We start from the raw sequence: 23,302 nt of genomic DNA, 5'->3' as shown, positions 1-23,302 counted from the left end.
TACAATGAAAAGAATTTTCTGAAAAAGAAAATCCGCCGGCGATTTGAGTCGCCGGGGGTGACAGGGGGGCCGGTACCAGGTACAGTAGACTGCTCGGTGACTGCTTGAGAGTCTCTCAGCCTACTGCAGGTTGACAGAATGAAAGGGCATGAGGACTCCAATCCGGACGTCGCCTTCGAGGCGCTGGTCCGAGCTCAGCTCACGCGCATGGGCTACGACGCCAGCGCGGTGCCTGATGAGGTCGCCGGAGCCTGCCAACCTTCATGCCTTCCTCAAGCCCCCACATCCAACACTGCCTCCCCTCGCTCAGATGCTACGCGCCTTCTTGCGCGAGTACCACGCTGCGCCGCACGCGCCTCCGCCTCTGAGCGCCGCCCAGCCACCGCCTCGCGTCTCTGCCGCTGCCTACCCCGCCTCCGAACCGGTCGACGAGGCTCCTTCGGGCCTGCTCCCGGAGCGCCGCCGCGGCGACGTCGAACGCGCGTCGCCAGCCCGCGGCGCGCCCTTCTGCCGGCCTGCGGAAACGACGACCCCAACCCGCGGCTACCCTTCCCCTCCCGCGGCCCGCGGTGGCGTTGCGTCGTCTGCGACCCCGGCGTCCAGCGGGCTGGGCCGGGCGCGGCGGCGCACCCCCCGCGGCAGCGCGCCGGAGGGGGCGTCTCCGCCTCTCCCTCCCCACCGCGGGTCTGCCGGCGGCGAGTCGGTGGCCTCGAGCGGCGCGGAAGGCTCCTCTGCGTCGCTCATACGCAAGGTCGACCTGACGCCTCGCCGCCCGCGGCAGGACGTGGTCGCAAGCTACCACCGCCACGCCGCGGCCTGGAGCGGGCACCCCTTTCTGGGCCCAAGAGAGGCCGGCCGACGCACGCCCCGCAGCCCGCCGCAGCCACAACTGCCCGCTGCCCAGTCGCCGTGGCGGCCTCGGAGCGTCAAGGCGCCGCCGCAGTTCGTCGTGCCGACGAGCAAGAGGCGCGACGACGTCGTCTGCGCCGTCCGCGAGCGGCTTCGCGCCTCGGAGCCCGTCGACGATGGCCGCCGCCCTGCCCGCCGCCTGACGCCAAACCACTTTGTGCCGCCGACAGAGAAGCGGCGCGACGCGCTGCGCTGGCAGGTGCGTGTGGGCATGGCTTGCGCTTACTGACGCGGAGGAGACGCGCTTTGGGTGCCACCGCTTCACAGGGCCGCAATATCGGTCCATGCTGCATGATGCCGACTCCGAGCCGGCAGCCGCGGCTTGGACGCGGCGCGAGGGGGTCGGCCGACTCGCGAGTCGGCCGACCGTCGCGGGTGGGTGTCGCTTTCCCTTGAACGTTGGTTGAATGAAGTTCCCCCACAAGCGTTCCCGCTGTTTCTCGATTCTCCTAGGAAGGAAGTGAGGCGAAAAAAGACCAGCAGCCGGTGGCGCGGCACACTTTAATGACAAAAATCTAAATCGTAAAAATGCATTTAATTTTAAATAATTAAAACCCCGCGGAGTGACAAGAGAGGAGTACAAGGAACCGAACACGGAAGGCAGGAGCGTCTTCTCTCTTCTCACTCTCTTTCTATAGACTGTCTACGGTAGAGGGTAGTCAGACTGTCTAGTAGACAGTCTGACTCGGGGGTAGACTCTTCTCTACACTCTCTCTTGATCTTGTACTCCCGTCGGCGGTCGGGTTTTCAGTGTACAGCGAAGTCGCCAGTCGCCGGGCCGGGCTCCTCGGCCGCTCCGTGGCTCAAAAGAAGAAGATGACATGGACGAACCCGTTGTCAATCCGAGCGTCGCAATCATAACACCTTTGCCGCCCAAGGTAGCGCAACCACAGCGGCAACGCCTGGCGGCTTGTGAGCACCTCGACGCCTATATGCCACCTCGGCGAGTGCTCAAGCAGAGGTGTCGCTCGCCCGCCTTGAGTCCGAGCACCGGCTGCTTGCTGACCCTGGTCCACTCTTGCTTTGGGTGGAGGGCGCCGCCGATTCGACGGAGCAGCAGCAGCAGCAGCTTGGACCGCCCCGAGGTGCCCGAGGAGCTGTGGTTACGTGGACTGTCGCCCGAAGCAGAGCTACCACCCTTGCACCCCTCGATGCCCCCCGCCACGTGCAAATCAAGCTCTTGTCTCAAAGAAAGATCAGACGGAGTCAAGATTGGCCAGTCAACCAGACGGGTATCGTTTGAGACCACCGACTTGAATGCTTTCCCCGAGAGGCGCTCCCGATTCGCCCTCCCAACGCCTGCAGCCAATCGCGCGGTGCGTTTCGGGCTGTAGCCAGTGCCTCTCGATCGCTGCTCCCCTAGCACACAGCAGCACAATGCCCGCGCGCTCCGGTATCGGTCGACTCACACGTGGTGCTGCCGCCCGCAGGAGCCAAGCAAGGGCCAAAGCAGCATACGTGTACACACAGTTTGTTGAGAGGGGCACCCACCCTTTTTAGGTGCACCGCTCGTCGACACCATGCTCAGCTGCGTCCGAGATGGTGGACGAGAAGGTGTGCCCCCACAGTCGTGCCCTTGACGCTGTGCTCAGCATGCGTGTCCCTTCGGAGTCCGGATTTCCTCACACCCGGGGATGGATTTCGTGGTGTACAGGCCAGGCACCGCTCACGCCGTGTGTGGCCCGCAGGTTCATGCCGCCGCAGTGATATGCTCCATCAATGGCAGGCCGGTGTTTGCGGAGGGCGGACCACCGCCACGCGCGGAGCGAGCTGGCGTCGAGGAAAGAGACTCCACATCGTCAGTCGAGGGCGACGAGGGCCACACCCGTCAACTGTGAAATGGCCTCGGCCGCGCGACGCACCCAGGGCCTCGCAAGAAGGAACGCCACCGTATAATGCATCCGGCGCGTGGCGAAGAAGAGGCGCTCGAAGCGCCACTCGCTGTGTGTCCATGCGACAGGTTTGTCTTCTGGCTCGCTGACTCTCGAAAGAGACGGCGGTTGCTTGCTCCTATTTGAAACATCTCTCTCTCTCTCACACACATACGGACAAGCACACAAACTGTGTCGCATTTTCTCCGTCTTAAGAGGGACAGAGTTCAAACGTGCCACGACTGGCCAAAGGATCTCTGTCTGTCTGGCAGTCTGGCACTTGTCGATCGAGGGTTCGAGGCACTTCTTGGTTGGAGCACTTGGAGTGCAGTTGCGAGTTGGCAACCTCACACCCAGGGCGGGAGCTAAGAAGCGCGCTCAAGCTGGCCGGATGCTCGGGGACTCGCTACGGGCAAGGAGAGCCCTTACCCCTAGGTGGGTCGCAGCGCCATGGCCGGCTGGTGCGCTTTTTTGCTCTTACCGCCTTTGACCGCAGACAGACCACCAGTCGTGCATACAAGACAAACCCGGCGTTCTTAGGTTAGGTAAAAAGAAAGAAAACAGACCAAACGAGGGATGGGGGAGGAGGACAGGGTCCACACCTGCACGAGCAGGATTTTGGAAGGACGATCAGGGGCACAGGTGGGCTCTCCTGCTCCTGACAAGGGATCTTAGGTTAGCGAACGCCCGAATTGTTTTTCCTCGACCGCCTTTTGAGCAGAACGTCGTGTTGCGCTCGGTTGCGCTCGGCGGGGTGGCGTCCACGACTCTCTCTCGCGCACCTGTGCCTATGCGCCGCTCCTCCCGCTCCAAGCCCGACAACGAGAACGAGAACGCGGACTCCAACCATCCGGCGAAGCGCGCTCGCTGCGAGAAGAAGAGCGTAGACAAGCCGCTCCCGGCGGCGTGGCTGCCGGCTGTTGGCGAGCCGCTGCTTGCGAGGTTTGAGGCATCAAAACGTGGCGGCGCCGTCGGAACAAAGTGGTACCCTGGCACGGCGACCAGGGTGCATCCCGATAACACCGTCGACGTTGAGTACGACGACGGCGACATTGAAGAGCGCGTGCTGCCAAAGTTCTTCAAACCGCGCGGAGCAGAGGCAGGGCCCTTGGAGGCGGTCCGCATCCGCCTGCGAGGTGCGGCGACGAGCACCGACTCCGCAGCACAGGACGAGGTGGCGGGAGCGGCCAAGGCAGAGGCGGAGGCGGCAGCAGAGGCGGCGGCGAAGGAGGCGGCGGAGGCAGCGGCGAAGGCGGCGGAGGAGGCGGCGGAGGAGGCGGCGGCGATGGAGGCTGCGGCGAAGGAGGCTGCGGCGAAGGAGGCTGCGGCGAAGGAGGCTGTGGCGAAGGAGGCTGCGGCGAAGGAGGCTGCGGCGAAGGAGGCTGCGGCGAAGGAGACTGCGGCGAAGGAGGCTGCGGCGAAGGAGGCTGCGGCTGTGGACGAGGAGCCGACCGTCTTTGTGCAGTGCGACAAGTGCGACAAGTGGCGGCGGCTGCGCACCGCCGTGCTGCCGTCGTCTCTCCCCGGGAAGTGGGAGTGCGCGCTGAGCGACGACCCGATGCGCAACCGGTGCAGCTGCGGTGGGGGAGTGGGGGGGGAGGGGGAGGGATGTGAATGAGTGAGTATTGCTGGTCGGTTAGGTGCCGCGCGGCGGAGGAGGATTGGGAGGAGGGGGAGGAGAGCGACGAGGAGGAGGCGTACGAGGACCTCTCCCTCGCGCGCGCGCAGGCCGCCGCCGAGAAGGCAGCCGCCAAGGCCGACAGGGCTCGCCGCCAGAGCGCAAAGGGCGCAGGCGGCGCTTCCTCCTCCGCCGGCGCCGCCGCCCGCGAGACGATCGACTTGTGCGGCGAGGAGGACGCGCCCTTGAGCCAGATGACCGCCGAGCAGCAGGCGCGGCTCGCATCGGACGGGTTCGTGCTGCTGCCTGTCTCCGCCTCCGAGGAGCCGCGCCGCGTGGGAGGGGGACTTTCCAGCGACTTTCTCGGAGCCTCCCTCCCGCCCTTCCTAGGAGCCGGCCGTGTGGGAGGGGCTCGAGCTGCTGACGGCGACCGACGGCTCGGGGCTCGGCAAAGGCCGCGACGCGCAGGGCGGGCGGGCGGGCGATCTCGCTCCCTCCTCCTGGAGCCGTCCACCGAAGCGTCGGGTCCTCTCCTGCAGGCGGGCGGGGGTACGACTCCCTCAAGCTGGCGCGTGCGTGGCGGCTCGAGCACGCGGACAACCGGACCGCCTTCTAGATCCTTCCAAGCCACTTCCTTGGGAGGGTGCCACTCGAGCACACCCGGACAGCCGGACCGCCGGACCGAGCGGACAGCGGACAGCCGGACCGCCTTCCTTCCTTGAGACGCCCCACTCGAGTCGCAACGTTGAATCAACGAGGAAGAGGTGATGACTCACTAGGACCGCCTTCGAGTCGGGTGTCGCCAAGGTCAAGGCCCAGATGGCTCGCATCGCGCAGCAGCAGCGCGGCAAGCCGGCGGCGCAGCGCAGCAAGGCTGCGCAGACGGCGGCGGCGGCGGCGGCGGTGCTGCCTGGCAAGCCGCTGCGCCGCGAGGTGAACGAGGCGCTGCTGCTGCACGGCACGCAGCCGGGCGCGCTGCTGTCTATGCTCGCCAACGGACTCAACGAGCGCTTCTCCGGCACAAACGCGGGCACCGCCTTTGGCAACGGCGTCTACCTCGCCGAGGACCTCGGCAAGAGCGACCAGTACGTCGAGTTGGACGAGCGGCTCTCTGTGTCGTCCGAGCTGCACCAGCGCCTGTACGACTCGTCGCAGCGCCACCCGGGCAGACCCCTGCCACGCCCTCGCCTGCCTCCAGGAGCCTTCTAGGAACCTTCTCGGGCTTCTCTAGGTAACGTCTACTACGCCCTCGCATGCCGCGTCGCGCTTGGCCACTCGGTGCGCACGCGGCAGGCGAGCGAGAGGATTCGAGATGACTAGAGGACCCGAGATGGCATCCCCCCACAGGTGCGCACGCAGCAGTCGGGCGAGCGAGCCGTGTCGATGGACACGCGCAAGCCCATCTTCCCGAACGGCAACACGCGCGAGCTGAGCGTCGTCGACGGCGTCTCTCCGCCCGTCTCCCACCCCCCCCTCCTCTAATTCTCATTCGTCCTCCTTCATCGTCCATCAGGCGTCTCTCCGCCCGTCTTCCACCACTCCCTCCTCGCCGAGCTCGGCGGCGCGCTCCTCCGCTACCGCGAGTTCGTCACCTTCCACGGCGAATACGTCTACCCGGAGTTCCTCATCGCCTACCAGCGTTGCTCGGGCGGGGCGCCGCTCCAGCGGCAGCCCCTCGCGCCACCTCCCGCTCCCAGGGTTGTCGCCGCGACCGTGACTGCCACCGCAGCCGCGCCCTCCTACCAGCTCCCCGCCTCCACGCCAGCGCCGCCGCGACCAAAGCCCAAGCCCAAGCGCGCCAAGAAGGCGAAGCCGCCAAAGGACTATTCGGCGCCGACGCGCGCCACGGCGGCTGTTCCTCCCAGGAACCTTCCGCGAACTGTCTATGAAGCTTCATAGGCGCTGATGCGCCACGGCGGCGGCACCTGGCTCGCCGACGCCCACAAGCACAAGGCGGCCGCGCAGAGCTGCGGCGCGCGCTGGGACTCGCTCAATGGCATGCTCTACGCGCCCGCGAGCGCGAACCTCTCCTCTTTCCGGCAGGTCGGCGGCTAGCACTTGTCAGAGTGCAACGAGCCTACTCATTCCTTCTCATGCACCCGTCCTCCTCCCGCACAGTGGCTCCCAAAGGGGGCGATCCCGCAGCTGAGCGCGCCTTGCTCGCTCGAGCGGCTGCGGCGCAAGGGCGGCGGCACGCTGCTCGACGTGCCGTTCGACGAGAAGGACGATGCCAAGGCGGCGGGCGCGCGGTGGGACGGCGACGAGAAGAAGTGGTACGTCGTCGAGCATGCGAGCTCGTTCGCCGCGTTTGAGAGGTGGCTGCCGCTAGTCGAGTAGCGGTGGATGCCGGCGTCCACCTCACCTCGCTTAGCGTCAGGTGGCTACCGCCCGGTAGGTGGCTGCCGCCCGGTACGGTGGCGGCGCTCGAGGACGAGGCGAAGGCGGCGGCGGCGAAACGGCTGGCGGACGCGCAGGCGGCATGGCAGCAGCAGCAGGCGCAGCAGCAGGCGCAGCAGCAGGCGCAGCAGCAGGCGCAGCAGCAGGCGCAGCAGCAGGCGCAGCAGCAGGCGCAGCAGCAGGCGCAGCAGCAGGCGCAGGCCGAACTCGCCAGGATGCAAGCCGCCGCGCAGGCGCGGACAGCGGCGCAGCAGCCGCCGCCGGCGCAGCCACCTCCCTCGCAGCGCGAAGCGTCCCCGGCAGTACACGCGTGGCCGTACCAGCCGTCTCTGCCACAGCAGCACCAGCCGCCGCCACCGCAGCAGCACTTGCCTCGGATGTACCCTCCTCCCCAGCAGCACCAGCCGCCTCCGCAGCAGCAGTACGCCCCTCCGCCGCAGTACGCCCCTCCGCCGCAGCAGTACGCTCCTGCGTCCGCCCCCTTCCGCACGTTCCTGACGACGCCCTTCGCGCAGAAGGACGACTGCAAGGCGATGGGTGGGCGGTGGGACCCGGAGCGGAGGGCGTGGTATGTGCCGGCCGGCCTCGTTCTCACGCCCTTCCTGCAGCGGTGGGGCCAGCGGCACGACCTCAACGCGCAGCGGGTGCCGTGAGGCGCCGGAGGCCTTGCGACGGTAGAAGGCGAGCGGGGATGAAGGCGTGTCTCCTGACATAGGCGGTGCCCCCCCCCCCCCCACACACACCACCACCATGTTTAGCGGATCGCGCAAGGAGGACTCCGGCGAAATGCGAGAGGCGCCGGGGCTTGTCAGGCAGTATAGGAGAGCGTTTGCGAGCCAGGGCTGGCGCGGCGTGGCGGACATGCCGTACTCCGATACATTTTCATGTGGCTAGTGCCATTTCACTCTGACACGCTAATATCTTTGAAAACGTCTCCAACGGAGCTCCGTGAGCGAGTGACGGGTAATCGTGGCCGTGGCCAAGAAAGATCAAATATTAAGGGCTCTATTTTGCCTACCGCGAAAAACTCGACGGTTTTGGGCGTTTCAGAGCACGCTGAATCGATTGGCTTAGCTATAATTCTCGCCAGCCCCTTCCTTTCATAATTATTGACTCAAAACTCGATGATCGCGCGACTTTGGAGCCGTTATAGCTAAGCCAAAACGTTCCTCTCGAAAAATTGACTTAGGAAGCCGCAAACGGCAGCTTCTGAAAGCCTCACCGGCGCTTATTATTTGATCTTCTCCAAAACTAGGCCTGCGGCCAAAATTTTCTAAAGGCCGCTGCGCGGCCAGCGCGATGCGCAACCAGACAGCGACCGACAGTCAGCAGCAGACTGTGACGATTGGCGGCCTCGCGCCCTCAGTCAACCTCCTCTACCAACTCCCCTGCCCAGCCCATATGCCTCATCCACGGTGGCGCAATCACTCGCGCAGGGAGAGAGAGAAAGTCGGCGATCTGCGCCGTGCAGATGAGCTCCGCCTCGTCTGCGTCGAGGACGCCCATCGCAGGGCTGTCATAGCGCCATTGCATATGACGTACTGCATGTTGTTCATTACTTCGCAGGTGCCAAAGTCGAGGATAATCTCACTCAGCGATGGCGAAGGCTGCACTCCCGGCCGGCGGTAGGAGGGATGAAGGTTAATGTACTTCGCAGTGTACGGTGCCTTCCGGCGCGAACAGTGCCCGGGACGAAAGAGGAGGCGACGTCTCCCTCGTCCATGGACGGTGTAGCCAGCTTGAGAGACGGGAACGAACGGCGGTGAATCGCCGACAGCGGCGCCTTCGTTCCTTTCCAGTGAATCGCCGGCGGGTGCCCTGAGCGTTGTATCTGTCGGCCAGTTGCCGCACCGCCGGCAGCAGCTCCGCAGCAGCCGCCCAGATGGCGGCGGTTAGGACAGGAGCGAAGCCGCGTGGACACGGCTGAGCGACGCCGTGCGTCTCGTTTGGATGCTGCAGGCATGCCGGGCAGCGCGCGTGCTCCATACCGCGTCGGGCGCCCGCCGAAATCTTCGATTTCTTTGGCGTAGGGGACCAAAAACCCTGAAAATTTTCTTCGCCTGCGGCGGGCAATTAATTTCGATACTTTCGCTTTCACAGCTCTTTCACACGACTTTATCCGTCACTCGCTCCCGTGTTGCTTCCAGCGCCCTCCCCCGCGCTCCCTGCGGCCATGGCCGATGCTCCTAGAAAGAGAGGTCATCTGGCTACCGCGAGAGCGACCCAACTCGTCGACATCGTCCGATGATGGTGCCGCAAAGTCAGCCTTCGGAGGCTATCGTGGGGTCGAGCCGGCAGTAGCCGTGACATGTGGTTCCACCACCCCTCGTAGGCTTTGCCTCTGACCGCCACCGTTCCCAGGCTGCCTAATTGGATGGAAAGGAAGGCTCGGCGAGCGTATAGAAGCGTGCTCGACCTCGTCGTGGCAACCTGTACGGCAGCGCTGGTAGGCGCGATGAGCGTCGTGCCACCTGACCCGAGACGGGTCGCAGGCGTCGTACCGAGCGCGTCGAGACCGTGTCCTGATGTGATCTGCACGGGTGAGTCACGTCGGCGTCAAAGGAGCGACGTGCGACCTGTCAGAGCTTGATCTCCAATCTCAGCGGCGTCGAGTCGTCTCCGGCGGCGACAATTTTGTCCCTCCCCAGGACGCACAGAAGCAGCTGCGACCCCGCCGAGTGGACGGGGGCACTCCGCGCCACCTGCCGAGTGCCCCCGTCCACTTGGCGGGGTCGCAGCTGCCTCTGGAAGGCACCGAGAGGGACAAAATGGCGCAAATGGTCAAATCAAGGTTTTGTAACGCGAGCTGTGCCACAGTGAAATGGCACTAGCCTGTGCGCAGTGCGCGGGAGACCGGGCGGTGCGGGATACTAGCGCTGTCCGGCTGAGCGGTGCATCTGGAAGCATACGTCTATAGTATTTTCTGTCCCGAGATTTACCAACGCCGAGCCAACGGCAACACCAACACGCAACAGCCACAAAAAGCGCAGGCGCACCGTGTCGTCCACCGACCTCACCGAGCGCGGCGAGCGTCCACCGAGCGAGTCCGAGAGCCCCCCGACCGCGACATCGGTGCCGCCGCTGGCTCGCTGTACGTGCTGACCGCTACCAAGCGAGACCACACGCGAGACCTCCTGGTCCTCACGTCGGCGCCGGAGTAGGTTCCGCTGCCGCTGCATCAAAGTGCCTCCTTCGCCTCCTGGTGCGGTGGTTCTGGGTGTGCATCAGGATCTGCTGGACGCCGGGCGACCGCGAGGCCGCCGGCGGAGAGGAGACCAGCCGCTTACACGGGCTATCCGAGAGCCTCACGGCGCCCCGAGGCTTCCTCAACTTTGGAAGCGCGGCCACGCGGGCGATGAGCGCCTCCACATTCGCGGTCCCAATCTTCCGCGTGAGCTCCATCCTCGGCGGCGTGCTCGCCTGCTTGATCCGGGCGTACCAGTGGGCGAGGTCGCACTGGTGCACGTCCGCGTACACGCTCTTGACTGGCACCGCCTTGTGCTCGTCGAGGAAGCGGAGGAAGGCGGGATAGAGGTCGGCGATGGTGCTGTTGACTGTCGCCCGTGTGCTTGTGCTGGCAGCCCTTCTTCGCGATTCCGCATCCGCAATGGCCTTGCAGCTTTGTTCCTCGTGTGTCGAGGAGCTTCCTCCGCACTCTTGGAGGAGCACGCCACGCTGCCGTTGGGTGAGCGCGCGGAGGGCCTCAGCCCTGTCCTCCACCGACTCCACCAGAGCGTCAAACTCTGGTCGACCTTGCCTCTTTCCGACGCCCCTTGCCCCGGCAAGCAGCTCTGCCGGATCGGGCTTCTGACCGCCGGAAAGCAGCCCCCTCACAAAGCAGCGACAGCTGAGGCGAGCGGTTGAGTCGGCGACGCCGAGGAGAGTCAGATTCGGGTTCTGAGCCACGCGAAGCGGCTCGAGATCGCCAAAGGCACTTAGCTCCTGGTGCGAGAGCGATTGGAGCAGGCCAGGCCGCACGGATCGCGACAGCTCGTGCCATTGGTTGACGTACCAAAGGCGTGCCGCTGCCAGCCAACTTGGGTACGTCGTCAGATTCTGCCGCTGCCAGGGCTTGCCGTCCGCGACAAAGTGGATGCTGACCGCAACGCCTTCGAAGACTCCGTGCCGGAGCCTTTTGGCTTCTCGGTATGGCAGGCGCTCCCTGTCGCGACGAAAGGCGTAGTTGTACACCGTGGGGAGGGAAGCGCGTGGCAGAGACCGATTCGCGGCGAGAACGAGGCTGATCAGGTCTTGGTCGCCCTCCACGACGGCGTGCAGCGCGGCGTATCTCCTGACGCACGTGAGCAGCCACTGCGCCTTCACGGCAGCCGCATTGTTGAAGACGAGCACGCCGCCATTGATCTCGGGAGTCCGCTCCAGTGCCCACCTGGTGGTGTTGAGTGTGCGCGAGAGGAAGCCCTCAACGCCCGCCGCCGCCCTCTCCCCTCCGCTGATACCCGCCTGTGCGTTCGCCTCCAGCCGCTCTTGCAGCCACCTGACGGTCCGGCTACCGCGGCCGACCTGTCGGCCGGCAATGAGCCTGACCTCGAGCAGCACGCGGAGGTCCCACGGGCGGAGCGTGATGACGTCTGGGTCCAGGTTAATGCTGAAGTCGTAGCCTCGAGCCGCAAGCATCTCGGGAACCGCATGCCTGTGGAAGGTGTACCGTGAATAGCCTCCGCCACTGCCAAACTGCGTTGCCGATGCCGCGTCCAACGGCAGCGCGCGGACGACGCCCCTGGACCACATGCTGAAGGGATGTTCCGCACGACGGCATGCCTCGGCTTCGCCCTGGGGCATGAGCGCATAGTAGCCCGCCGCCGGGTGGAAGCGGTGAGCCGAGAGCAGCGCGACGGTGAGCACGTAGAGGTGCGGCTTGCCATCTGCGGCCCCGAAAAAGGCCACACGCGACTCCAGCGGCGTGCACACCGTGCGCGCGTCCACCGCAGGCGCGGGCCAGCCCTGCACCTCCGAGAAGGGAGTGCAAGAACTGGCGGCCATAACGTGAGCGATCCCCGCGATGCGCCCGCCGAGGTTCTGCCGTTCAACTTGTGGGAAGAATTTTACAAATTTTCTCACAGAACTCCCTCGCCAACGTGTGGGGGAAGAAACCCTTTCGGACCTTTGCACTGAGGTCGCACTCCTCTCCTTAAAATCCCTGTGTGGTGGCGGCGTGCCGTCCTCCCATCCCTCCCTTGGGTTCTCTCTTTTCTTTCTTTTTCGCGCGTCCACAGGTCGGCGCGGTAGACCCGGTGAGTGATTTCCGCGAAAAAAAAAGAGGGCGCGCCGCAGGCGCGACCCCGAGAAAGGGCCAAAGGGCCCACACACGCGTGTGACAGGAGCCCGCTCAAATTTTCTCTTCGCCTGCGGCGCGCGCACTTGAGAGAGAGTTCGCACTTGTCATTTTCCAAGTCTGCAGTGTTCTTTCTTGTGTTCTGACTGAGTGTTGTGTGAGAGAGAGATTTTTAGCAATATCAAACAACTCTAACACTCACACGTCATTTGGGAGAGTTGTTGTTGTGTTTGTTGTTGTGAGTGGATAAGTAAGGACTAAGGTGTGAGTGAGCGTGTCTTCCTGTCATTCATTCATGATCTCAAGTGCGTGCGGGTCGAGAAACGCTGCTTTTGCTGTTCTGCACCCCCCCGAGAGGAATTAACGCAAATGGGCTCTGCTGGCGCAAACGTCGGCGCAGAGAACAACATAAAAGAAAACTGGGCTGTCGTACTCTGCTTCAGGTCGGTCTGGCTGTCAGTGGATGCGCTCGCCTTTTTGATACGATGACGTCCTCCGGCTCCAAGAAGAAGCCTCCGCGCACGCCTCGCACGCTCCAAAACGCACCTCCCGATTGCTTGCGTGACGTGATAAGTCCTGGCCAATGGCGAACTGCGGTGCAGCGTTACGCAGAGCTGCGCCGAACCGCTATCCACCGCGAACGCCCGACCCCGCCGACATCCGCTATCCATCGAGCACGCCCGACCACCACCCCGTCGACATCCGCCACCATATTCTATGAGATGATCATCACAGTCTCGTCACCGATTCGAGCGGGACAAGTCGCCGGACCTCAGCTAGCCGGCGTCGAGGCGTCCTGACTGAGCAACATACAAACATCCTGCGTATACTTGAATGCGGCGTTGTGGACGCGTGCCGTGTGTGACGATCACGTTATGATTAGCCATGAGAGCAGAGAGCTTGACAGCGCAGAGCGGCCCGCCGTGTCCGTGCACGGACTGCTGCGTGGTGTCCAGCGCCATTGCGTAATTCTCGGCGAGGACGAGGGGGAGGAGCGCGGTGACGCCTGCGACTCCTCGTATGGCGACAGTACGTCCACGTCGGGCACCTCGGCCTGACCCTCGCGCTTCTCCCACAGCCGCCGAGTCTCACCATCGGCCTCCTCCATGTGTCTAAGTCTGCCTTAGTATCAAGACGACCCCGTGTCCGGCCTGGGAGAGTTAGTCTCTCTACCCGTACTGGTTGAGACCGTTGACATTTTTAAAACGTGTAAACGCAGGCACACACGCACGGGTACAAACAGCAACAACAGTCAGTTCTGAAGTGACTAGGTCCTGTACCCTGAAGCCTGAACGCAGCATAACGCGGCTTGGCGGGCTTTTCTCGGGCTTCGCAGTTTTCGCTTTTTTGCTGCGCTACCCGGGCACGCGCACGGGGGCTGCTGGTGCTGCGCGGAGCCGCTCTGAAGTCCCGGCGGTGCTCAAGTTGCCGACGAGCCACTTGACGAGGACGATATTCAGGTGGACAGCCTATCTCTTGCTGGCATCGCAACCGCGCGTTGCAACTTGCATGAACTTTTGGATTGACGGAGAGCAGCGGTGACGTGCGGTGAGCGATGCCGCCCTAAACGACTATGCGATGGCACTTCTCTGTGCAGAAGAAGCTTTTTGGTTTTTTGAGAGCGCCTTCGTTGTTAATAAGAAAAAGTGGAGGGGTCCCTTGTCGCGGTCACACACACACACACACACACACACACACACACACACACACACACACACACACACACACACACACACACACACACACCAGACACACACACACACCACACCGCACCGCGCGCGGCCAGGCGCACACACCCACCGCCCCGCCTAGTGTGGGAAAGAGACGAGAGGAGATGGAGCAGCCCGAAGGAGAGAAGCCTCAAACACGTATGGGAGGTTAGGTAGATGCGCCTGCCCGGCGTTTCTCACTTTCCGGCGACAGCCCCGCCCTTGCGAGGCAGGAAAGTCTAGTGGCGGCTACGACCCCGTACGCACCCTGATATCTATTACCCCTTCGCCGACCTCCCATCCCCCCTTCCCCTTCTCCATCCTCGACGAGCCGATGACCGTTGGCCCTCAGCCCTGGCCCCTGCGCGCCCCTGCCCCGCGCCGCCCCGCACGCACATACAAGACAAACCCGGCTTCTGCCCTCAAAAGAAAACAAAAGAGAAGAAAAATGGGAAGGAGGAGACCAGCGGGGGAGACTCCCCGCCTATGCAACACCCCAGAGAGGCGCTGCCAAGAAAGAAAGAAAACAGACAACCCAAACGAGGGATAGGGGAGGAGGACAGGGTCCACACCTGCACGAGCAGGATTTTGGAAGGACGATCAGGGGGACAGGTGCGAGGTGGGCTCTCCTCTGCTCCTGACAAGGGACACGACAGGCTCGCAGCGCGGTGCACGGTGGAATCCCAACTCCACTGGCGGTCTCATCTCAGTCTAGCGACCTGCCTCCAGCTTCTCGCTGGCAGTCTCTCACTACCACAGGCACACTGACACACACAGGGTGGCAGGGGCGGCGGCATGAGTCTCCCACATTACTATGCAACCCCTGCCTAGACGAGTACAGCTAAAGAGTACCCGGGGCTCCCCCTCCGTGTGGGGGCCCGTGAACATCTTCAGCTTGTGAGCCAGGAAAAGGGTTGATTACTATGCGGGCCTCACTAGAGGTGCGGCCTGCGCGTGTCCTCGCCGCTCGCCCTTGGGAAGGTCTTGAGGGGGAAGGGGAAGGGGCTGTGTGTCTGTGCATGCATGCATGCATGCATGTGTGTGTGTGTGTGTGTGTGTGTGTGTGTGTGTGTGTGTGTGTGTGTGTGTGTGTGTGTGTGTGTGTGTGTGTGTGTGTGTGAGCGTGTGTGCGTGTGCGTGTGGAGCCGCCCTGAACGCCACGAGCGCGCCGCGAGCGCCGTAGCGCCGCAAGCGCCGGCGAGCGCCGTCGGCAGCGCGCGCACCGCCACCCAAAAGCGGAGGTACATCAGGAGCCGCTGCCATCGCCGGAGCGGAGCACTTGGAGCACTTGGAGTGCAGTCGGTAACCTCACATCCAGGGCCGGGGAGCTAAGAAGCGCACCCAGCGGGCCGGATGATCGGGATCGGGCTACGGGCTAGAGAGCCCTGACCCCTAGGGGGGTGCGCGTTCGCAGGGAAAGGGCTGTAAAGTAAACACGGGTCCCCGAGGGCTAGCTCTGCGCTCCGGGTTTCCCCTAGCAGCGGAACGCCCCCTCTACTCGGGGCTAGTAGACACCAGATAGGTAGGTAGGTAGAAAGGTACACAGTGAGTGAGTATTCTTGATACGAAACCACGACGACACACACCAGTCGACTCGCATCGGTTGCCTCCATGAACGGCGGAGCTATTCTCGCGCCCACACCACACCTGGCTCCAACGTGGACACGCCCATAGCTGGGGACACTACTAGGTCACGCATGGCATCACAGAAGTTTTATCTCTGGGCCCCGAAAGGCATCTCTAGCAGTGTCGTTACGCATGCCCCCTCCCCTCCTGGGCGCATGCGCCTCACGTCTCGCCAGAGCATAAGCCCTTGGCGTGTGGCGAGACGAGTTTTTCGCCATGCAGCGAGCAGCAAGCCGCCCGCCGCAAACAGCCGGAGGCCTCGCCGCGGCACTGGCTGCGCCGCGGTCCCGCACCCGTCGACGCAGCTCCCCCCGCGGAAGACCGCGCGTAGCGACGTCATGACGATCGAGATGAGCGTGCCTGAAGCTCGCCTACACACACACACACACACAAAGGTACACATTCCTCACTCAGAAATTGGTTTCTTGTTTTTCAGCGCGCCGCGAAGGGCTGAATTTCCCCGCTCTGGGCTGCGATTGCTCACTGCGGAGCTAATGGCTGCACAGGAGGCGTCTGCTCACATCGTCGCGGCTGTGCGTGCAGCGGCGGCGGCGCAAAGCCAGATCGAGAGCCAAGTCGGCGACGTCGACACTTCCACGCTCAACAGCACCACGGACGCGTTTGTTTCCTCGCTTCAGGTGCACCACGCCCGCCCGCGCTCGCCTCCACGCTGATTGCTGACAGCGCCTGCCGCGCCGATCCGCAGGCTGCGCACACAAAGCTTCGCGGAGAGATTGCCAAGCGCAGCGAGGACAGGCCGCGCAGTGCCGCCGTGGGCAGTTCGCGTGACGAGCTGCAACTCGTGGCGCTGCGCGCAGAGCTGATGCAGGCGCATGTAGGGGCGGCGCTGGCGGCCTATGCTTCCGGCGGGACCTAGTTGTATATGCTCTGGGTCCGGCGGTCGGGGTGCGTGTCGCACGCGGCGCCTGTCAGAGTGCTTCTAACTTTTTTGTACGACACAATCTGCTCCTAGATGCTATAATCTCGTGCGCGCGCGTCTGGCGGTATCTCGAAGTACGGTCGAGCGTGGGCCGCCGGCGCGCCCCCACGCAGCTCACACGCCCCTGGCGCGCTCACACTGTCCTGATACGTGGCAGAGGCTTCCCGCCTCACACCTCGCACTCGTGGCAACGCTGTTCAAAGTGAGACTCGTGCTCGGCGCCGAGCAGGACCGTGTGCAGGAGTCGCCGGCCGCGGTCCTCCACATACACACCGGGAGACGACTCTCCAGTGCGGGTCACCAGCTTGACACAGACGCCGTCGTCGCGCAGCGTGTTGGCCGCCATGTGGTTGACGTGCTCCTCGAGGAGCTTGTCGTTGTCCTTGTAGTCGATGGCGGAGCAGATGTGCGCCATCACCTCCTTCGGCGACAGCGCGCAGTCGGCGATGTACGCGTCCACCGAGTCATAGAGCAGGGTCTGGATCTCGACGTCCAGGTGTGTGCTGAACCTGCGGCGGAGCAGACGCAGGGGCGGGCTGAGGGAATGCGGCGGGGGGAGGGGGGAGGGGGGGGGGGGGGGTCTTGTCGGGTGGACAAGGGGCGCCGTCCCACGGGGGGTGGGAGGCGTGGGCTGGCGGGCGCAAAGCTCTCTCGGCGACATCTCGGCGACATCTCGACTGCGTCTCGCCACTGCACGAACTGGTGGAGCGCATCGTTGTACATGACGAAAGAGATTGCCTGTTCACAGCCCGCGGTGTGAGCGGCCGCGGCTCACACACCGCGCCGTTGTGCAGCCGACGGAGGCTCACATTGTTGACTGACGAGGCCGCCGCGGAGTCGAGCGTCTCCTTGGTGGTGCCTACAGGAAGGTTCCGGGAAGGTTCGGGCAAGGCTCCTCAGCGCGGCGTCGAGGCCGTCTCGCCGTGCTGCCAGGCGCAGAGTAGGCGGGCGCGGGTCGCATCATCTCCTCGCTCAGCTCCTGCTCGCACCGCACCGCGCGTGAGCGGCGAGCGGCGAGCGGCGAGGGGCCAAGGAGCAGGCCTCAGGAGGAAGGAAGGGAAGGGAGGGGGGGAGGGGAGGGGGGCGTGCCGAGGCGGGCTGGCAGTAGATGCGGCAGCAGCCGTCGCGGGCGAGGTACTTTTGCTTCCACGGCGCGTAGGCCGTGTCGACGAGCAGCAGCCGGAAGTGGGTGTACCCCACCTGCACGAGCTTGCAGAGGTGGCAAAACTCTTGGTACAGCAGCCCGGACCCGAACGACGAAATGATGAGCGGCGACTCCTTGGAAGGCGGGAAACGCGTCCGCGCCTGCTCCACCAGCACGTTCATCGCCTGCGGCCGGGCGGCGAGAGCAGAAGCGTGAGGAGTGGCAACAAGCGCAGGGGCGTCTCTCTCCGCCCCGTGCCACCCTCGTCCGCTCGCCTGCACGCGCCGGCCCGGGTATCGGAAGCGCCAAAACTCGCATCGGTCGCCGTCGCACTCTCGCAAGAAAGAGATCGGGTTGTGGAAGAACCACTCGCGGAATAGCTCCGACCCGCGCCCCCGCACGTCGCGCCGCTTCTGCGCGATCTCCTCGTGAAGCTTGCGCAGCGCCTACAGGGCACCGCGGCCCACATCCGTCTCGTCCGGGGCTCGTCCAGCCCGTCGCCGTGCAGAGGTCCGCGAGCCGAGTCCGCGCGGTCGTGCACCCGCGCGCAGCCCTTGACGACGAGCTCGTGCGCGTGCAGGTCGAGCGCCTGCGGGACGTGTCACTGGACGTGTCACTGGACGTGTCACTGGACGTGTCACTGGACACACTCGCGGGGGAGGCTGCTGGCTCGTGCGCGCCTGCAGCAGCGACTTTTGGAGCGCGACGGAGGTGCCCAGGTAGCAGTAGTGCTTGTACCCCCCCGACTCATTGACCATGTCGACCGCCCGCCGCCACTGGACCGTGTGCGGCGTGACTGTGCCGAGCTCGACGAGCAGCGCGCGCACGCCCGCCCGCAGGGTGATCTCGAGTGGGAAGGACAGCCGCGTGCGCTTCAGCATCGCGTCCTGCGAGGCGCGGGGCCGCCGGGACGAGTCGAGACGGGGGCGGGAGATGAGAGAGGAGACGGGTGTGGGGGCGACAGGACGAGGTCGAGTGCGGGAGAAGAGAGACGGTGCGGGAGAAGAGAGAGCGCGGTGCGGAATGGACGTGGACGTGGGCGGTGCGACGGCGCGGCATGGTGGGGCGCGGGCCGCGCGCCATGAAGGGCTGCGTGGCGGAGCGAGGCGCGACCGAGTTGAAGATGACCGACCGTCCGTCCGCGTCGTCAAGCTTCGCCTCCATCGGCCTCCACCGCCCAAGCAAGCCGCGCTGCAAGCCGGCCGACTTTGAGGGCGGCGCAAAGAGGCTCGGCAACTCGTCGGAGGAGAGGGCGCGGTCGAGCACGCGCACCTCGCCGATGTAGCCGCGGAAGTGGTTCTGCACGCAATTCTTCCCGTACTCGGCTCCAATCAGCACGGGCGTCACCTGGTCCGTGAACTGCGCGCCCGACCGCGCCTGCGCCACTAGCCGCCGGTCCACGTACAGCCGCATCACTGCCCCGTCGTACGTCGCGCAGAGCTCATGCCACTCGTCGGCGGTGACGGCGCTCGTCGAGACCATGTCCCACGGCTCGATCTCGCGGTGGAAGAACGGACGCCGCCGCGCGTCGAAGCCCAGCCGGTACTCGCCCCGCAGCCCGTAGTGAAACTTGCTTAGCACGATGCCGCACCCGCACTCGCCGCCGTTGGCACCGGCGCCGCCAGCCTCGGCGGAGATGCCTTGCTGCGCGCTGGGGCGGCAGAGGACAGCGAGCGTGAAGGGCGCGCAGTTGCCAAACGAGAGCACCGACGCCGACCCGCAGATGAAGGTGTGCAGCCCCGCCTCTGGCGAGAAGGGCGGCCCCGCGCCGCTGACTGCGCACATCTCCGCCGGGTCCGCCAGAGGCGGCTGGATCGGAGGGAGCGCCTCGCCCCCGGCGGCAAGCCAGCTGCGCCACCGGTCCAGCAGCGGCGCCCCCTCGACCAGGTACTGCCCGTGGAACTGCTCCTCGCCGACCAGCCGCACCGCATTCTTGACTGGCGCGCGCAGGCCCTCGCGCTGGTACACGCACCTGGGCAGACGCGCAGGGGGAGGCGGCGGCGGAGGCGTGCGGGGCGAGGTGTGAGGGACGTGCGGCAGAAGGTTGCGCGCGGCGCGGCTGCGCAGCGCATCGTGGGTCGCGCGGCGACCGCCGCCGCCGCTCCGCGATGCTCTCGGCGCGTCTCGCCACGGCGGATGGACGGGAGGCGGGCGGGGGGCGGGCGGGGGGCGGGCGGGCGCACCAGTAGCCAATCAGGTCCTTGGAGAGGGTCTTGTGGGAGAGGGGGTTGGACGTGGCGAGCGCCTTGACCTCCGACGCGTCGAGCGAGCGCTGCCAGAGCGAGCACTCCGAGATGTAGCCCTCAAAGTGGTGCGCCGTCGCGTAGCCGCACAGGTCTGCGCCGAGCAGCGCCGGCGACGTCAGGTCGGTCTTTTGCGGGCCGCACGCGATGTGCGCCGCGTGGCGGCAGTCGATATAGATGCGCATGAACTGGCCGTCGTACGTGCACACGATCGAGTGCCACTCGCGCAGCGGGATCACGTCCGTCGTCGTGACGATCCACGGCGCCACCTCGCGCTGAAAGATGACGTGCCGCTGCGCGTCGAGCCCTATCCGGTACTCTCCGCTCACGCAGCCGTTGAACTTGGAGAGGAGCACCTGGTGGCCGTGCCACTGCGCAGGCCCCTGCTGGTGGCCCGGCGGCTCGATTGGCTCCGAGTTTGGCTCGCAGTAGAAGTGGATCTCTGCGGCAAAGGCTGCAGACTCGCCAAACGAGAGGCCGGCCTCCGAGCCCTCGAGGAAGACGTGCTTGGACTGGTCGAAGTGGCAGAGCTCCAGGGCCTTCTTGTTGCTCGCCTGGATCATGCGCGCAGAGGCCTGCGACAGGACCCTACTCGAGTCCTCACCTGCACGGGGCGCGATGTTCGGCAATCCGTTTGATGCAGGTGGAGCGGTTGCGTGAGTGAAGCGTGCGGAGGTAACACACGCGGCAGGAGGTGCTGAGGGGATGATGGATTTGCTGGGCGGCGAGATGGCTCGGACGGGAGGCGGCGGCACGGGGAGCGGCGGCACGGCGCTTCCACAGGCACGCCCCGGCGCTCGGGGCGCGTCGGGACGGGAGGGAAGCGCGCGCGGGGGAGGCGAGCACGGGCGAGGGGACCGGGGCCCCATTAGAGGGGATTAAGGATGTGAGCGGGTGGAGAGCACACCTCGGCGCTCTTCGCTCGAGCGGCGGCCAGGCGTGCAGGAGAGCTGCAACAAGAATTCTCCGAGCCGTAGGTTCCTTTCTTTTGGTGCCCCTCTTTGTCTCCCTTTTCCCTCGCCGCGTAACTTGCGCCCCTTTTGAAAACTTTTAATTTCTCTGTTTAGACCCTTTTTTTGAGCTAGACTCCCAGGCGCATCACACACCTCTCCTTAAAATCCCTGTGAGCTGTGTGGTGGCGGCGTGCCGTCCTCCCATCCCTCCCTTGGGTTGTCCGTTTTCTTTCTTGAGCTAGACTTCGATGTTAATAGAAACAAGCGAAGGCATGTGTGAGGCTAATGACTGCACTCCAATTCTCCGTGGCACACACAACATGACGCCAAACACACGATTGCACGCACCGCGCCGCACCCAGCACCCGCGCCTCCTCGTGACCCCGGTGCCAAGGTCCCTTCGGCTCTTCTCCGAGAGGTCATCTACCAGTGCTGGCAACACCCCCCCGACTGCGGGGGCCAGTGTATCGTACCCGTCCTCATCCAGCACCCTGTAGCGTGAGCCCTTCAGCGCAGCGACATGCGCCATCCTCAGCGTCTTCAGCGTCTCCTTGGAGTCGGGTGCCGCCTGTGCCACTTTGCTGATCGCCGTCCCTGTCTGCGCTCGCGCTACTCTGAGGAACCAGGCCGTCCCGGCGGAGTCTCGCGGTTTTCTTTTCGTTTGAGGCAAGAGGAGTAAAGTAAGTCGGCGAGGTAAGGTTGCAAGAGGCAAAACATAATAATAAAAACATGCGCGCGAGCAGCTAATCCACCACTACTTGGCCTTGCCAATCCCCGCGCCGAGCATGCCGGGGATGTGCTCGGGGTGCAATTCCAGCACCGACCCCGTGGTGTGCGCCCCCGACAGCAGGAAGAGGATGGCGCTGGCGACGTCCTCCGGCCTGCAGATTCGCCCAAGCGTGGAGGCCCTGTCCGCCTGCTTGAGCCAATCCTCTCCCTGGCCGAGGGAGAGCTGCAGCGCGTGCTCGTTGGCGGTCGAGCACCAGCCCATGTTCAGGGCGTTGACCCGAATCCCGTCGCGGCCGAGGGCCGCCGCGTTGTTGCGCGTCAGCGTGAGGAGGCCGCCTTTGGACGCCGCGTACGCCATGCAAGAGGTCAGGCCGCCGTTGGCCTGGACCGAGGCGACGTTGACGATCGCGCCGCCTCGTCCTTGGCGCCGCATGATGCGCGCGACGGCCTGCGTGAAGAGGAAGGGCGCCCGCAGGTTGACGGCGTGCAGCTCGTCCCAGAGCGCCGCCGTCGTCTCGTCGATCTCCGCTCGCCGCGTGTCGCCCGCAGCGTTCACCAGGGCGTCGATGCGCCCGAATCTAGCGTCGGCCGCCTCCACCGCCGCCGAGATCTCGGCCGGCGATTTGACGTCGCACCGCACAAACAGGCACTCGCAGCTCTCCGACAGCTCCGCCGCGGCCGCCGCGCCCTTGTCGCCGTCGCGGTCGACAAGGCAGACGCCAGAGGCGCCACACGCTGCAGCGAGGCGGGCCGTTGCAAGTCCAAGCCCCTGTGCCGCGCCCGTGATTAGCACGACTCGTCCTGCCATGTCGCCGAGGCCTCCCAGAGACGGCACGCACGGCGGGAGAAGAGCTGAAGCGTGAGGCTGCTGCTGAGCTGAGCTGACGCACTGCCGCTGCCGCTTCCGCCGCGACGCCGCGACGATGCTGCTCGCCACGACGGCGGCGGAGGCAAGCGCGACAAGCGCCACGCGGAGCATGCGTGCTGTTATTTTGCTGTTGCCGGCCTTGCTCGCACTGGAGCTTGGAAGCTGTCGTCGCGAGAATAGCTGTGTCTCCCGTGTCACAACAAGACAATAGCCAGAGGCAAAAGAATTTCCAGTCGCAAAACGCTCCTGGAGAGCAAATCTCGATGAAGGTTGCAGCGAGAATCGGCGAGAGACTGCGAAAAGAGATAGGAAGAGGCAGACTCCCTAGGGTGGGCGACGGCTAGCGCATCACACTCCTCTCCTTAAAATCCCTGTGTGGTGGCGGCGTGCCGTCCTCCCATCCCTCCCTTGGGTTGTCTGTTTTCTTTCTTTCTTTTCTTTTAGGCACAGGACTGGCGCGCACAAGCAAGAATCGCTCACAAAACCCCAAGTGCTCCAAACACTGGCACGACAAAAGGCGCGGACTGGCGCGGACTGGCACACACACCGGCTCACCACCGCCGCCTAAGCGACTCCGTTAAGAACGACAAGAAGAAAGTGCGTGTACCTCCCTCCCTTGGGTTTTCTCGTTTGGCGGTTGTCTGTTTTCTTTCTTTCTTTTCCTTTTTAGGGCTCTCTCGAACCCATCCGGCCCGCTGCTTAGCTCCCCGGCCCTGGGTGTGCGCTTACCAACTGCACTCCAAGTGCTCCAAGTGCCGGGTGCGCTTCTTACGTTCTTAACTTAGCTCCCACCCGGCCCGCTTCCCGGGGCGCGCGGCGCGGCCCCCCTGCGCCACCCTGCCACCCTGGGCTTTTGGCGGTTGACCGCGCACTCCGCCAAGTGCTCCCTATAGAGCCTAGTGCACGTGCCGCCCTTGGATGTGAGGCTGATGGCCGCACTCCAAGTGCTCCAAGTTTGAGACCACCCCGAGAGCTCCCGCAACTCAGGATGGTCACACCAAT

General features: G+C 64.8%; 8 protein-coding genes across 8 annotated transcripts; 4 read left to right on the top strand and 4 right to left on the bottom strand.

The window, feature by feature from the left end:
* Nucleotides 1–138: 138 nt before the first annotated feature.
* EMIHUDRAFT_229419 (hypothetical protein) lies at nucleotides 139–1,138 on the top strand (the record flags this gene model as incomplete). Its single annotated transcript, XM_005786055.1, has 2 exons — nucleotides 139–240; nucleotides 884–1,138. The coding sequence occupies 2 exons, from the start codon at nucleotides 139–141 to the stop codon at nucleotides 1,136–1,138; spliced, it is 357 nt and encodes a 118-aa protein (XP_005786112.1).
* Nucleotides 1,139–3,570: 2,432 nt separating this feature from the next.
* Nucleotides 3,571–6,735, top strand: EMIHUDRAFT_229417 (hypothetical protein; the record flags this gene model as incomplete). The annotated part of the gene is made up of 9 exons (XM_005786054.1): nucleotides 3,571–3,954; nucleotides 4,174–4,368; nucleotides 4,632–4,706; nucleotides 4,789–4,923; nucleotides 5,332–5,511; nucleotides 5,746–5,856; nucleotides 5,953–6,252; nucleotides 6,298–6,441; nucleotides 6,517–6,735. 9 exons carry the CDS (start codon nucleotides 3,571–3,573, stop codon nucleotides 6,733–6,735), a joined length of 1,743 nt encoding a protein of 580 aa, XP_005786111.1.
* Nucleotides 6,736–7,010: 275 nt separating this feature from the next.
* EMIHUDRAFT_229416 (hypothetical protein) lies at nucleotides 7,011–7,448 on the top strand (the record flags this gene model as incomplete). Its single annotated transcript, XM_005786053.1, has 1 exon — nucleotides 7,011–7,448. One exon carries the CDS (start codon nucleotides 7,011–7,013, stop codon nucleotides 7,446–7,448), a length of 438 nt encoding a protein of 145 aa, XP_005786110.1.
* A 2,488-nt stretch (nucleotides 7,449–9,936) lies between these two features.
* EMIHUDRAFT_111669 (hypothetical protein) lies at nucleotides 9,937–11,796 on the bottom strand (the record flags this gene model as incomplete). The annotated part of the gene is made up of 1 exon (XM_005786052.1): nucleotides 9,937–11,796. One exon carries the CDS (start codon nucleotides 11,794–11,796, stop codon nucleotides 9,937–9,939), a length of 1,860 nt encoding a protein of 619 aa, XP_005786109.1.
* Nucleotides 11,797–12,540: 744 nt separating this feature from the next.
* Nucleotides 12,541–13,309, bottom strand: EMIHUDRAFT_441508 (hypothetical protein). Its single transcript, XM_005786051.1, has one exon. It carries the CDS (start codon nucleotides 13,194–13,196, stop codon nucleotides 12,957–12,959), a length of 240 nt encoding a protein of 79 aa, XP_005786108.1. The 5' UTR covers nucleotides 13,197–13,309; the 3' UTR covers nucleotides 12,541–12,956.
* Nucleotides 13,310–15,408: 2,099 nt separating this feature from the next.
* Nucleotides 15,409–16,300, top strand: EMIHUDRAFT_229412 (hypothetical protein; the record flags this gene model as incomplete). Its single annotated transcript, XM_005786050.1, has 3 exons — nucleotides 15,409–15,455; nucleotides 15,872–16,061; nucleotides 16,130–16,300. 3 exons carry the CDS (start codon nucleotides 15,409–15,411, stop codon nucleotides 16,298–16,300), a joined length of 408 nt encoding a protein of 135 aa, XP_005786107.1.
* A 76-nt stretch (nucleotides 16,301–16,376) lies between these two features.
* EMIHUDRAFT_455740 (hypothetical protein) lies at nucleotides 16,377–20,313 on the bottom strand (the record flags this gene model as incomplete). The annotated part of the gene is made up of 10 exons (XM_005786049.1): nucleotides 16,377–16,872; nucleotides 17,034–17,101; nucleotides 17,173–17,222; nucleotides 17,294–17,342; nucleotides 17,453–17,692; nucleotides 17,789–17,953; nucleotides 18,049–18,096; nucleotides 18,158–18,352; nucleotides 18,636–19,479; nucleotides 19,742–20,313. The coding sequence occupies 10 exons, from the start codon at nucleotides 20,311–20,313 to the stop codon at nucleotides 16,533–16,535; spliced, it is 2,571 nt and encodes an 856-aa protein (XP_005786106.1). The 3' UTR covers nucleotides 16,377–16,532.
* A 1,144-nt stretch (nucleotides 20,314–21,457) lies between these two features.
* On the bottom strand, nucleotides 21,458–22,240 carry EMIHUDRAFT_71654 (short chain dehydrogenase; the record flags this gene model as incomplete). Its single annotated transcript, XM_005786048.1, has 1 exon — nucleotides 21,458–22,240. The coding sequence occupies one exon, from the start codon at nucleotides 22,238–22,240 to the stop codon at nucleotides 21,458–21,460; it is 783 nt and encodes a 260-aa protein (XP_005786105.1).
* Nucleotides 22,241–23,302: the final 1,062 nt, after the last annotated feature.

The sequence above is a fragment of the Emiliania huxleyi genome (assembly GCF_000372725.1).
Source record: "Emiliania huxleyi CCMP1516 chromosome Unknown EMIHUscaffold_155, whole genome shotgun sequence".
Lineage (NCBI taxonomy): Eukaryota > Haptophyta > Isochrysidales > Noelaerhabdaceae > Emiliania > Emiliania huxleyi.
This window is presented reverse-complemented; position numbering and strand designations above follow the sequence as displayed.

Bases quoted from the DNA above. Each gene is read 5' to 3' on its own strand.
- EMIHUDRAFT_441508 (XM_005786051.1), bottom strand. From the start codon at position 13,196: ATGGAGGAGGCCGATGGTGAGACTCGGCGGCTGTGGGAGAAGCGCGAG.